Source organism: Carassius carassius, chromosome 13, assembly GCF_963082965.1.
Source record: "Carassius carassius chromosome 13, fCarCar2.1, whole genome shotgun sequence".
In the NCBI taxonomy this organism is placed as follows: domain Eukaryota; kingdom Metazoa; phylum Chordata; class Actinopteri; order Cypriniformes; family Cyprinidae; genus Carassius; species Carassius carassius.
In genome coordinates this window covers 3572689-3587159 of record NC_081767.1, presented here as the reverse complement: position 1 = coordinate 3587159, position 14471 = coordinate 3572689, and the positions used below count along the sequence as shown (strand labels likewise).

The 14471-nt window shown below is 41.2% G+C and overlaps 1 protein-coding gene across 1 annotated transcript in view; it reads right to left on the bottom strand.

Annotated features, from left to right (window-relative positions):
- Positions 1–11291: 11291 nt before the first annotated feature.
- The window catches only part of LOC132155842 (delta and Notch-like epidermal growth factor-related receptor), a 35906-nt gene continuing 32726 nt past the window's right edge, over positions 11292–14471 (bottom strand). Inside the window, exons 11-13 of the mRNA XM_059564573.1 lie at positions 13909–14040; positions 13082–13328; positions 11292–12236 (exon numbers count right to left, since the gene is read on the bottom strand). Of these exons, the coding sequence (XP_059420556.1) occupies positions 12125–12236; positions 13082–13328; positions 13909–14040 (491 nt within the window). The 3' untranslated portion in view covers positions 11292–12124. The remainder of the gene's footprint in view (positions 12237–13081; positions 13329–13908; positions 14041–14471) is intronic.

Genomic DNA, 14471 nt, shown 5'->3' with positions numbered 1-14471 from the left:
CTTCTCTCGACTGCTGTTTTTCACAGACTGACCGGAAGAGGGCGCCACTTACTGGCGCGCTGCTGTCCACCACAGCGGTCACATCATAGCCTTTCAACAGTACTGAGTTTTAGCCTACAGCCCCTTTCCCATTAAAAAAAAGGTATGACCATATTTTGAGACAGTTTTGTATTTAAATTACTATGAATCTTCGTTTACCTACAGTACAGAGGCGTTCACACATCTTTGACAAATATGACATTTTCAAGTTTTGTTTCCAACAATGGATTGCAAGGTAAATATACGCGTCATCTAGTGCTCTTTTTGTTTTCTGTCTTATAAAATAGCCAATTACTATTTCAATGTAAAAATAATGTGTATTGTATATATATATATATATATATATATATATATATATATATATATATATATATATATATATATATATAAATACACATACATAGCCTATATGTATATAATAAATATTTATGTCTATGTAAGCTATATCATGTTCATGCATGATTTATATCATATGTGTCAAGTTCTGTGTGTTTGATGACTGACCACAGCTTTTGCCCAAACTTGAAAACTGCTTGATCTCTGATGAACGCAAAGGACAACTCAAAACGGTTCACTTTCTTTTCTTTTATTTCTTAAAGATGGTTTGGGATAGATTGGGATGGAACAGAATAGTTTGATAACCTTTGAGATACACAAACCAAAACCATGAATTAATTACAAATAAATCACAAATAAATTTCAACACCACTTTCTCAAAGTAATAATAAATAGATGTTACTGAATGCTCAAACCAAACCAAACAAAGTAATTTAGATTAACCTAGGATCTCTAATAGTTAATTATTAAAATATCAATCCCATAATTAAACTTATATAATTTAAACAATACACATGCTTAGAGTAACGTTACTTCTGCCAAGTTCTACGTTCACATAATAAAGTCTTCACTATTTAATTTAAATTGCACATTACAACCAAGCAAAAAATCATATAGCCTGAACTCACATTCAAACACAATCACATTCTGTCCTACCAGTTGCGTCTTTGGATGATCAGGACCTGTGGTTAGGGTATCTTTTTCCAGGAACGGGTGAGAGGGCCAACTGAGCTCTTACCAAACATTTCAATGCCATGCACTCTCTGTGGGTGCACCGATAAATATGGTCCCAAGAGCACTTCCGAGAAGTTGGTTCCACCTCCTGTTGTATGGTTGCCCCCTGCAGTTTGGGAGTGCTCCGAGTATCCTGGGTAAATCTAGGTTTGAGTGCTCAGTACAACTTGTAACCATGAATTGACACAACACCTCCCACTTGACCTCCTGGTTCTTCAACCCAAGGAGGTCACACCAGTACTGTGATATGTTGGATTTAGTTACTCTATTTTTTGATCCAGTTGCTGCTGCTCTTCATCTGGAAGCAGGACAACTATTCGTCTGACATCCCTGTGAAGAACTGTTGCAGGTATCTTGGTTGAGTGTTTTTTCCTCTTTGTAGTGGGCTTCACAGGTTGCGACTGGATAGCTGGGGAAGGATCGGAGATATACATCCCTCACAATTCCCTTTCTGTCAGTATTGACATCAATAACTCTGGCAAGCCTGAACTGACCTCTCAAGGCATTCTGGTCAGCCAGCCAGATGACATCTCCAATTGCCACATTCCTGTGAGCTCTGTGCCACTTAGTCCGGACAAACAGGTTTGGTCCGGCTAACTGGCTCCATTTCCTCCAGAACCGGTCAACTTCTGCTTGGATGGTTCTTAGTCTCTTGTAAGAGTAGCCTACAAAGTCAAAGGTCCCTGGATCTCCTCTGGGTCCAGTTCTTCCAAGCAGAAGTGAATTTGGGCTAATGTATTCTACACAGTCCTCCCGGCTCTGAGTCCTGGCATCAATAGGTCGTTCATTGGCGAGGTTGGAAGCCATATAAAGGAAAGTCTGAAACTCACCCCATGTGAAGACTCCATTACCCCCCAGATTGTGCAAAGCCCGCTTCACAGTCCGGACAGCAGCTTCAGCAGCTCCGTTCCTGTGAGGCGAGTCTGCTGGATGGATCCTCCAGTTCCATTCTGTGCCATGCTTGGAGACTTCATATTCAAGCTTTGATTTCTCCAGTCGGTCCAAAAACATGTAGAGCTCTTTGAGGGCAGGTCTGGCTCCGACAAAGTTCTTTCCAGGATCCGACCACAATTTCCTCGGATGTCCTCTCAGTGCCGTAAATCTTTGGTAGGCTAACAGGAAGCCTTCAGCTGACTGGTCACTGACAAGGTCTGTGTGCATAGCTCTGCATGCCATGCAACAGAAGACAATTCCCCACACTTTGAGTTTCACCTTCTTTCTCACCTCATCCTTCACTTCATAAGGTCCAAATAAGTCCACTGTCGTGTACTCAAATGGATTGGCTGGTGTTATTCGCTCCGATGGAAGGTCACTCATGATCTGTTGGCATCTTCGGGCCCTAAGTCTCCGGCATGTCACACAATTATCAACGATCTTCTGAGCTAATTTCCGGCCTCTTACCACCCATGCTTTCCTTCTCATCCGGAGGAGTGTGCCTGCGATTTCTTCATGATTTGCCTTGTGGGCTTCTTGAGCTAGAAGAGTGGACACCCAGGATGTGCAGGGCGAGATTGGTACTGCAGTTTTTTCTTCATTAAAGATTTGGAATCTTCCTCCACAGAGCAAAAGTCCAGTGCTTTCCTCTTTGACCACAGCAAGCCTGCTGAGTGTGGTGTCTGGCAAGGTTACCTCCTTTTGAGCTGCAAGGAAGAGATCCCTGAGGGCATCTTCACACCTCATGATGGTAAGTGTAGCTTCCTGCACTTTGGACTTGATCTCAAGAGCTGAAGGAATCTCCTTCCTCTTTGGCTTGCTTGTGGTTGAGGTCTTGGCCAGCATTTCTTTCCACTTTTTGGCAGCTCTCCACACCCAGGCAATGACTCTCATCAACCTGGTTAAACTGCTGAACTTACTGATGTTAAGGATTTTCCTCACTGAAGAACCAGAAGGTGGCCTCCGGACTTGGATTTGGTGCCCTTTTCTGCTAGGGTTGCTTTGCAGGTCCTTGTTTTGGTCAGAGGTTGGAGACATTGGCATCGCAGTGGCAGGTTGAGCCTGTTGGTTTTTTTCCACCTGTGCTCGGGTCAGTGCTGCTGTAAAACATTTCCTTTGGAGCTTATTTATACCTTCTTTGGCATCTGCAGCAACATCTTTGGCTGACTTTGTCGGCCACTCCTCCACTGGTCGTTTCAAAAACTCTGGGCCATTTTGCCACACAGAGTTCTCTTTGAGGTCTTCTGGGGTTCCTCCTCTTGTTGTAAGGTCAGCAATGTTTTGCTCACCTGGAATCCATCTCCAGTCTTCAACTGATGTGGACTTCTGGATCTCTCCCACTCTGTTTGCAAAAAAGGTCTGGTACCCATAACTGTCCCTTTGGATTGCACCCAGCACAGTTTTACTGTCCAACAGATGGATCCAACGATCAACTTGCATCCGACTGTGCTTTTCAATGTATTTCCTGAGTCTTGCAGCGAATACAGCACCACAGACCTCAGCCTTCACTGGTTCTCCCTTTTGGTCAAGTGGTGTGAGCTTGGCTTTGGACTCAACAAGCCGGACCAGGATGCCTTGCTTGGTCTCCCACCTGAAGTATGCAACAGCTCCATAGCTCTGGTCGCTTCCATCGGAGAATGTTATTCCCCAGGGTTCTCCAATCCTTTTGACTGGTGTGAGGCTTCTATGGAAGGTAATTTGGTTGAGGCGTGTGTATTCCTCAAACAGGTTGATGGCTTCTTCTCTAAGTCTTTCAGACAGAGGTGTGTCCCATGTGTCTCGTGTTAGAGTTTTGCCTCCAGCTTCTTGAAATGCCTTTCTGACTAGAATGGCTCCTTTTTTGTTTGGCAGGTGTTGCAAGGCCTATTGGGTCATACAAACTAGCTACTTGGCTAAGCAATTGTCTTCTAGTCAGTGGGTTTGGAGTTTTTCTTCTTACTTCTTCTCCGACGAGATTTTGGCTGATTCTCATCTTCTTTTTTCTCTTTGAGAAGTTTATCGAGGTCATAAGATACAGTTTGTCTGGTTCAACCAGGTAACCAACTCCAAGGGCTTTGTTGTCACCTTCTCTCATTTGGTTGGGGAGAATGAAGACTTCATCTGACGATGTTGGATGTTCTGATGTAGACGTCTGCCTCCCACTTTGGCCTGATCGGACCCACGGCTTGAGGAAGAATCCACCTGCCTTCAGAATTTCTTCGACTCCTTTAGTGGTTTCATCTAGTTTTTCCAGCTCATTATGGGATGTCAGGATATCATCTACATAGGAATCCTCTTCAAGGACTCTCCGTTCCTCCTTCAGATGAGTGAACATTGGCAGCTTTGCGGTCTCTTTCATGGCCAGTTGTGCGTTGCACCCTGCTGGTCGATCGCCAATGTTGACCCTGTTGATGGCATATTCCTCAATTTCTTCATCTTCACTGTTTCTCCAGAGAAATCTATGGAGGTGCATCTCCAGTTCTTCAAGCCACACAGAATTGTACATCTTGATTTCACCGAGGGCAGCATGGACTCCTCTTCTGAACCTTAGTAGCACTGCTCGGATGGGATTAAGTACATCAGGCCCTTTCAGGAGAAAGTCATTCATGCTGATTCCTCTAAACTTCTGGCTGCTGTTCCATACCAGTCGGACAGGTGTTGTTACAGAGTGTGGGTTTGGCGCCACCAAATGACTGACATACCATACTGGCCCTTTCCAGTCAGCAACAGTCTCTCTAGTGAGTTTCTTTGCTGCCTTCCTTTCCACCATCTCGTGGACTTGAGTTGTGTATGCTGCACACCACTCTGGTTCTTTCTTGAGCTTTTTCTCCATCCTCAGAAATGTGGCTTCCACTGCGCTTCTGTTGTTGGGCAGGGAACTTGGATCTTCAATCCAGGGGTATTTTGTGTCCCAATGAGGCTCCTGACTATGCGCATCTGACTTCATATAACTGAGGCCTTGCCTGATCATTTCAAGCTCTCTTTCTTCACTCAGAGTCATGTCTTTGCCTCCTGGTTGACAGTTACCACACCGGCATCCTCCACACATGGGTTCGCAAGCTGCACCAATGCTGTCCCACTTCCACCAGTCCAAGAACTCTCTGCCAATAACAGTGGTTTTGGTTTCAGCTCTAGATTCCTGCATCTCAGCAATTTCTTGATACTTCACTGCTGTGATTCTCATCGATCGTGCAAAGTGAGTCTCAGAATTGTGCAAGGCCATGTCCACTACTTCACAGAGGTCTGGATGTGCTCCGCCAACGGTCTTTCCTAAAGGGCTTTCCCACAGGACAAGATCTCCTACTACCTTTACTCTCTGTGGAGCAAGTCTTCCTTCACGGTGGCTTATGAGAAGCTCCACATGTTCTGGTCTGTGAAGATCTTCCAGGTTGGAATCGGGGAAGAACTTCTTGAGTTGCTGTGCTTTGATTACTCTATGAACTTTTGCAATTTCATCCAACCCATAACAGATCAGCTCATGAGCTCTTTCCGTGCCTCTAGGTGTCTTGACTCTTACCTTGAGTAAGTATCTTTTGGTCTTTACCCTCATGGCCATGCCTCCAACTCCATGGACGACAAGCGTGATCTTTTCACTTTGAAGCTTCAGTCTCCTGGCAGCTATATGAGTGATGTAGTTGTTATCTGATGCTAAGTCAATGAGAGTTCCAATTTTCTGTCCTGCGTTGGTGGTTACTTCGAGAAGCATAAGAATAACTGGTAACTCACGTGTGCTTGAGTCCATCACTCCAGGAAGGCTTCTTCCAGTGCAGTGTGATTTTGCAGCCATATTGGTGAAGGCTGTCCTGAATTTTTCTGCCATATCCGGGGTAAGCTCAGATATTAATTCCTCTTGCTCCTCTGTGAATGTTTGCCTCCTAGTGCTGGGTTTTCCCACTTTCACAGATTCTTTCCCCTTGAATCCTCCTTTCAGGCAGAGAAAGAAATGGTGATCTGAAGAGCTTCCTCTCCTGCAGTCTCTGTTCCTGCACAGGTATGTGTCCGTACATTCATCATCCTCTGCATGACATCGGAGGCATCTTCTGCATGCTCCCAGCCTTTCGACAGCATTCAGCTTCTCACCAGGCTTTAGTTCTTTGAACTGCTTACAAAAGAAGATCTTCTCACGGTGATTCTCATCTCCACAGACAACACATCCTCCTTTCCTTGTGGACTTTGTGGAGGCATACCTTTTCTCCAGGTACGTGGCTTTCTTTTCAGGTTTTTCACCTACACCCAATTGGTCTAGTTTCTCTAGAATGTCTTCTTGTGTCTTTAAGAATGTTAGAAGGTTGTCAAAGTGATTGTCAAGTGTGACTCCATTTCTTGGATTGACCATGAATGTCAGCAAGTCCCTCTTTATATTATCTGGTAGCTTGCTCTCTATGGATCTGATCACAAGGGGATTTTTTATGGCTCCAGTACTTTCGAGCTCTGTGAGGTCATTCAGGGCCTTTTCCACAGCTTGAATTAGGTCAATTACCTTCCTTGGCTGGTGTGACTTTAAAGGAGGGATCCTCTCTAGGTCCTCAATTATCTCCAAGGCAATTGTTGGTTTATCTCCATACCTGTTTTGAAGTACTCTAAATATTTCATCAGCACTGTTGTATGTTGGCAGGCACAGGTCTCTACATATTCTCTCGTCCACACTGTCAAGGAGTTGGAACTTCTCCACTTCCACTGAGCCAGACGGCTCTCCCTGCTTTTGCAGATTTTCCCAGTCTCTCCTCCATCTATGGAAATTCCTCTTAAACCCAGTGAATTTAGGTAGACTGGTTGGCTTTATTCTCACCACTGGTTGTGGAACTGCTGTTGGTTGAGGCTCTGGACCTCTTCTTTCCTCTTCTGCAATTTTTTGTGCAGTGAGGAATTCTGCTCTTCTGGCCTCGAGGTTGCTGCCGAATATTTTCAGGTCTTTTAACCTGCCTTTCAAGTGTGCTCTCTGATCATGCGAGATCCATTTTTCCCAGTCTTTCAGGCTTACAGTTGCATCAAGAATTAGCCTCTTCACTCTTTCCAGCTGCAGTTCATAGCCATCTCTATTGATAGCGGTAATGGGGCTTGTTTGGGCTCTGTCACAGGCATTTCCCGCTTCTTTGATTGCAAAGTCTACCTCTTCTTTACCATATCTTGACCAGAGGTTGGATTGGACTGCTTCACGGATCTCCCCCAGTCTCATGTCGCACTCTTTCATTGTCCTTTCAAGCTCAGCCTGCTGGTGCTTGTCGAGCTTGACTTCTTCACCCTCCTCAGTTCCCGCTTCAGCCAGTAGGCCAGCCCTGTAGTCATCATTTGAATCACTGACATACCTTGCCAGGGAACTGAGCTTACTGAACTCCTCTTGTAGTTCATCCTTTATCATACCATCTGCAGCTCTGCTCAGGTAGTTTGCTTGCTTGGTGAAAGCAGATTTAGCTAAGGTCCGCTCTTGCTTCAGTTGCTTGACTGTTTTCTCAAGAGTTTCCTTTGCCATGGTGAAGAGTTTCCAGTCAATTCTTCCTTTGCGTCGACAGCTTGACTTCAGGCCTTTGATCCTTGTTCTCACTGCCATGCTGGTTATCAACTGTCAAGTTCTGTGTGTTTGATGACTGACCACAGCTTTGCCCAAACTTGAAAACTGCTTGATCTCTGATGAACGCAAAGGACAACTCAAAACGGTTCACTTTCTTTTCTTTTATTTCTTAAAGATGGTTTGGGATAGATTGGGATGGAACAGAATAGTTTGATAACCTTTGAGATACACAAACCAAAACCATGAATTAATTACAAATAAATCACAAATAAATTTCAACACCATTTTCTCAAAGTAATAATAAATAGATGTTACTGAATGCTCAAACCAAACCAAACAAAGTAATTTAGATTAACCTAGGATCTTTAATAGTTAATTATTAAAATATCAATCCCATAATTAAACTTATATAATTTAAACAATACACATGCTTAGAGTAACGTTACTTCTGCCAAGTTCTACGTTCACATAATAAAGTCTTCGCTATTTAATTTAAATTGCACATTACAACCAAGCAAAAAATCATATAGCCTGAACTCAACACATTCAAACACAATCACATTCTGTCCTACCAGTTGCGTCTTTGGATGATCAGGAGCTGTGGTTAGGGTATCTTTTTCCAGGAACGGGTGAGAGGGCCAACTGAGCTCTTACCAAACATTTCAATGCCATGCACTCCCTGTGGGTGCACCGATAAATATGGTCCCAAGAGCACTTCCGAGAAGTTGGTTCCACCTCCTGTTGTATGGTTGCCCCCTGCAGTTTGGGAGTGCTCTGAGTATCCTGGGTAAATCTAGGTTTGAGTGCTCAGTACAACTTGTAACCATGAATTGACACAACAATATGTAAATATAAATATAACATATATTTCTTAAATATATACATGTGTGTATTTATGTACATATAAAAATATGTAGAACACATAGGGGCCTTCATGATGTAAATATGAGCTTTTATTTTGATTGCAATGAATTAATCGATTTGACAGCCTTAGTGTATATTTGTTTATTTGTAAAGAAAAAAAAAATGTCATCTTCCACAGTATATGTATTTATGTAATAGCTTAACAGCAAAACTTTTGAGAGCCAAACACTACACAGACATACACTGACAGAGAAACATAATATTTACATAAATACAGATTTAGACATTTCTACAGACAGATATTTCTGCTGTTGAGCATGAAGGCCCATATGACAACTATTGGTCTCATTATGATTTAGTAAGACTGACATTTATAAGTAGGTTCAAACCATAGACTGTATAAAAACAGATTCAAACCAGATGTCCACTGAATGCATGATTGTTTGGGGGGCTCAAAGAGAAACAGTGTTATAAAACCAGACCTTTGTGATGTTACAGGTCAGAGACTGAACCTCCCTTTCTATTAAATTATTATTTTCCAGGATTTAAAAGCAGTTTAAATCAAACGTACTTTACACCCATCAGTGCCGTGCCGGGGGCGGTGGGCCCTTTCGGTCCGATCTAGATTCCCTACCAGATTTCATATTTTCTTTATGTAGCAAAACAATGGCATTAATCTCTATTCTGAACCAGAAACTTCTTATAATAATATGAGGTCAAATAAACACTTAAGGGGGTCAAAAAGGGACCGTAGTCTCTCTCCAAGGTCAAAGCCATCAAAAGTCAAAATGTCTTATCTTCCCTGCTATGGGGGGGGGGGGGGGTTCTGAGTATACGCATCCCAGTATATGCAATTCCTACAGATGTTTACTTTCAGAACATCTGGAGCCCACATGATGTCACTGAAGGGTCTAGGACATCGTTTGAACTCCATATAAGGGCATGGCCAGCTGGGGGACATTCCATGCACAGACAGTCAAAGGCATTCCAGCTTTGGAAAACACATCCTCTCTTACCGTCTGCATCTGAGTGTGTGTTTCTCATCTTGAAACATGACAGACGATTGCAACACTGAATGCTTTTACAAATGTCAAAAAGGTTTTTTTTTTTTGCACTACAGGAAAAGCGGTTATTAGCTTGGACTGTTTGGAGAGATAAAGCATGTTTGTGTGTGTATGAGACTTACCATCTGTTCTTTGGGTTAAAGAAAACATGTCTGATGTGTGTGGCATCTTCCAAAACGTCTTGTTCCCTGTGGTATAAAGTTACATATAGTGCTTCCTTATCTACGGTTAAATATCTACAACATGTACTAATCACTTTCATTACTAGAAACATCCATCAGGATTTGTATTTTTAAGGTTCATTGTACCTTGTCTCGTTTATCATATGTTAAACATCCAAGCATTAAAACAGACTTAAGGTTTTCACTTTAACTTTTATTAATACATCATTCCACATATATAACCAAATGGGTGTTATCTTAATCTAACAAAAACAGTGCTTGGGTTAGAAGCTTCCCTTTAGTACTGATCCTAGACCAGTTTACAATACCCACAGCCTTAAAGTGCTGATTCATCTACAGATGAAGATCAAATCCTTACTAGCCCTCCTGCTGTTAATTTCCGATCTTCTGTTGAACACTAAAACCGGATATTTGGAGAATGTTCAAGCTGTGATATACCTTGGTTAAGCTCCAAAATGGACAAAACACAGTAAAACTGCCAAAAGTCTCCCAAATCTCATTGCAAATCTCATTCACCCTTTGGTTCAGTTCAAAATATTCAAACAGCGAGATCAGCCATAAGAAACCTGAAACAATTTTATTAGATATCATTCAAACCAAACGTGGCACAATGCTTCTTGAGCTGCACTGTTTTGATACTTACAAACATGAATGAGATGTGAAAGCTACGATTGAGATCTTGTATTTCACTCTGCTCATCATACAGTTTTATCATACGGCTTCAGAATACCTTTAATATAATGCATGTGTCATATGGACTACTGTTATGGTGATTTTTTACAGTGCTTTCATTGCATGTAAAAAGAGCAGCTTGGACATTCTGCAAAATAATTCCTTTTATGTTTCACAGAAATAAAATGTGGTTTTGGAACAACACGAGGTAAATTCACTTTTAGGCAAACTATTCATTCAGCCATTAAAAGGCGTCAAGACCAGTCCCAGATCAGCCATAATGGGCAACTTCTACCTGTCTATACTAAGCAAGAGGATAACCATAGGTGTACAATACGTATAAGTAGGAGCAGACATGGAAGATAAGAGAGAAAGGGAGATGGGTAATGGAAAGAATGAAAACATTGTATGAGTACCAATCCAGCCAGATACAATTTAAGAGAGCAAGAGCAAGAGAGAGCTGGAACCTAATGAAGGAACACCAGAAGCGCACAGCAGAAATACACTGTTCTTAACCAGACTCCAGGACCTGGCAGAGACACTTCTTTTGTTCCAATACTCTTACCATGAGCTCACTAATGTCTCAGTAGATACTCATGGGGAAGGTAATCTTATTCTTGGAGGCTATTTTAAGTCTGTTTTGATCCCAATAAACATTCTGTGCAGATTAAAAGTTTCAAAGTTTCCTACTTGTTCACATTATTTTGCCTACAGCTTCCATTACACAGGTAGCATTTTCAGTTCTTGAACTTTCCATGGCTCTTATGCATTACATTCACAATCTTATGATTATGCTTAAGAATCTGACAACATGTAAGGCCATGTAAACACCATAAGCTGTGTTCTTTTATCAAGTAAAGGTCAAAACCCAAATGGTACACTATGATTTTTTCCAGTTACTCTGATTTCAATCTGTGCATAAACAACTTTTATAGTAAAAGTGCACGTCTGTTTATATTTTGATGTTTCATTGAATAATTAATTGAATTAACCTTTTAATAATTCAAGACTAGTCATGTGCGCTAACAAAATAAATAGTGTACATTTTGATTTCATGCAGACTCAGAATTAATTTTTTAAACCCTCATGTGAAACTCCAGATAACACAGATCCCTATTGAAATGGCTGGATTTTGGCGAATTTAGCTATTTTTTGTCGAACAGAGGTACACGTGACCACACCTTAGGGAGCTCTGCAGGTGTACTGGAACAGAAGTCTTTTCAAGTAACGTTCTATAAAGCACTATGAAATATATATCAGGAGTTTTTTTTCTTAGTGAAACGACAGCACAAAGAAATAAACAGCAAATAACAATGTACATAAGGTTCCATGCACCAGTAAGGCAGCCTACATCGTCTTATCTTTTAATTCTTCTGTACAAAGTTACAGTTTAAATGTACTATGAGCTCTATTTCTCTAATTCTACAGCTTTTGATTGGACTGCTGCTATCAAATTTGTAATCAGAGTCTAGAGGGTGGGAGGATTCGGTTAAACACCCCCCCCCCCCCCACACACACACATTTTGCAACATAGCTTTGTTATTCGTCTACTCACATTCCACTAAACATTTGCGTCTGCAAACAAAGTACATTTTTGGGATTATTCCATTAAACTAATTCTGTGCAGCACTCCTAGTGCCTGATGTGAATTAAAAGCTTCATGGTTCACAATGATAAAATATATTAATTTCAAAAGTTTGACTAATTTTTAAACCTGTTCTCTGGAAATAAATGTTGCATGGATTGGCTAATTCTAAAGGCTGGAATAGTGACTGTGTGTTTGTAGTGTGTGTGTGTGTTTGTTTGTTGCCTCACAAATCTTTAGTTTTAATGAGTGCGACTAGAGGCTTGTCATCAGGGCTGTAATCTTCATAACTAATGGGAGTCGCATCATACATTGCTGGTCTGGATTTCTTCCCAAACCTGTAACACACACAAAGGAATAGGACTTAAACATAAAGTTGATATTATCGATAACGCCAACAATAAAAAAGTTTGACCAGTGTGGTACTGTAGCGCAAGACTGTAATTCAGCCTTCCCAGCTCCAATCCAACAGAAGAAGTCATGCTTTTGAGAAGTGCAAATGAATCTGAGCCAGTAGAGTGTGGGAACGTTTTATGGAACTACAAACAAAAAAATCCTGTCATTTGCAAAGGCCCCGATATATACAAGTTCTTTTTCGTTATTTGCTAAAGTGAAGTTTGATACAAGCAAGCAGAGGTTTAATGTTAGTGAACATTCTGGCGCTGCTGAGACTGACGTTTAAATGAAAATGCAAATATGTGCTATGCATTTTAAAAATAAACACTCAAAAATAAAGCAGTGAGAAAGCAGCTGTTAAGTAAGCATTGTTTTTGATCACAACGATGTGCATGTTTGCACCTCCCTGCATCAATCACTCTCCAAAGCACACGAACGTGCATAGGCATGTCGCTTTCAGTTAGAATTACAACTTCTATAAAGCAGCTCTATATGTATATAATATGCATAACTTAATATTTAAATGACTTGCAAAAGGTGAATAACCAATCAAAGCCTACTGATTATTCTGTGAAATAGTCTCTTAGTCAGTAAATTGTTCTAATAATTGTTAGATGAATAGATTATCAAAATGATTGTTTGTTGCAGACCTACAAAGAAACAGTCTCATTTTTTCATTCATTAAGTTGTAATGGAAAGAGCAACCTGAATATTCTTTAAAACATTTTCTGTTGTGTTTCACAGATGAAAACTTTTTTTAAAAAGGCATATAAAACATATATATCACCTTGCATGGCGAATGGAAGCGATAGCATTGCTGAAATCGCTGTCAATACTGCGGCAGTTGTAAAACTCTTGGTAGGCATGACGGGACGAGCCCTGGTACTCAATGCGGCTGATGCGACAGATGCCAACGATGAGGATGATGAGCATCAGGACGAAAGCCACGCACAGAGAGCCGATGATTATGTACAGAGAATGACGAGGCATGTTGGTCAGCGAGTCGACCGGCTGAGCCATCTTCCACTGCAGATCTGAGAGACAGATGAGAATGATGAAGAAAGATAGACAACAAAGTGTGATTGGGTGTTGTCCTGATGAAATGACACAATGCTACTGTATGTGGTTGCTAATGACTTCTGTTAAAATGTTGCTAGGGGTGTTCTAGATCGTTGCCAGGGCATTGTTTGTTAGTGGGTTCTGGGTGAACAATGCAGTTCCTTAGATTTACAACAGCAGTCTAGCTAATGAAATGCTTTAATAACAGCCACAGACTGAGCGACAGCTAGCGAGGACATATACACATCTATAAACACAGTGGGATATTCCTGACAGTCTCTGAGTGGCAAGTAATAGCAGAGAGTCCCATGGCTCCACCTCCTCACACGTCCCAGTCGAGTGTGAGGAGGTTCACATGGTGCCGAGTCACAGCTGCCATAAAAGGCAGGAGCACGTCACTCCTCAGTGGATCTGCTCTCTACCCATGTGCACACCTAACGCTGTCCTTGAGGTCTAAGTCGTCATGGAAAATGTCTGAACTGCCACAAGCAGAGCAAGAACCACAGATCCCTTTAAGTGTAGTGTTTGTAGGTCATTAGGCTGGCGTAAACTCACGGATCTCACAGCTTCCACCGACCCAGCCAGGAGGGCAGTGACAGGTGTAGCCGTTTGATTGGTCGATGCAGGTGCCACCATGGTGACAGGGGTTACTCTCACACTCGTTGACGTCAACCTCACAGTTATCACCTACAAAGAGACAAAAAATTGTTTGAGACACAATACAGACCTACAGACCTATAGGAAAGCATATAAATCTGCTGCATGCTGCAAATTGTGCAATACACATGTAAAACAATACAAGAGCAGGTTATCTTGAATATATATATATATATATATATATATATATATATATATATATATATATATATATATATATATATATATATATATATATTCCATGTTTAATCCAATTTGTGTGAAAATGGAAAAAACGGCTTTTAGGGATTTTTCCAACTTGGGGGCTGCTAGGGGGTCAACAGACAAAAAAAATAATAAAATAATAAGATTAAACTAAATAAAAAAATGTATTAGGCTACAATATTTTTTTTATTAAAATAAAAAAATTAAAAATTAATAAATAGTACAGTGTTACAGGAAATTATCTTAACACTTTTATT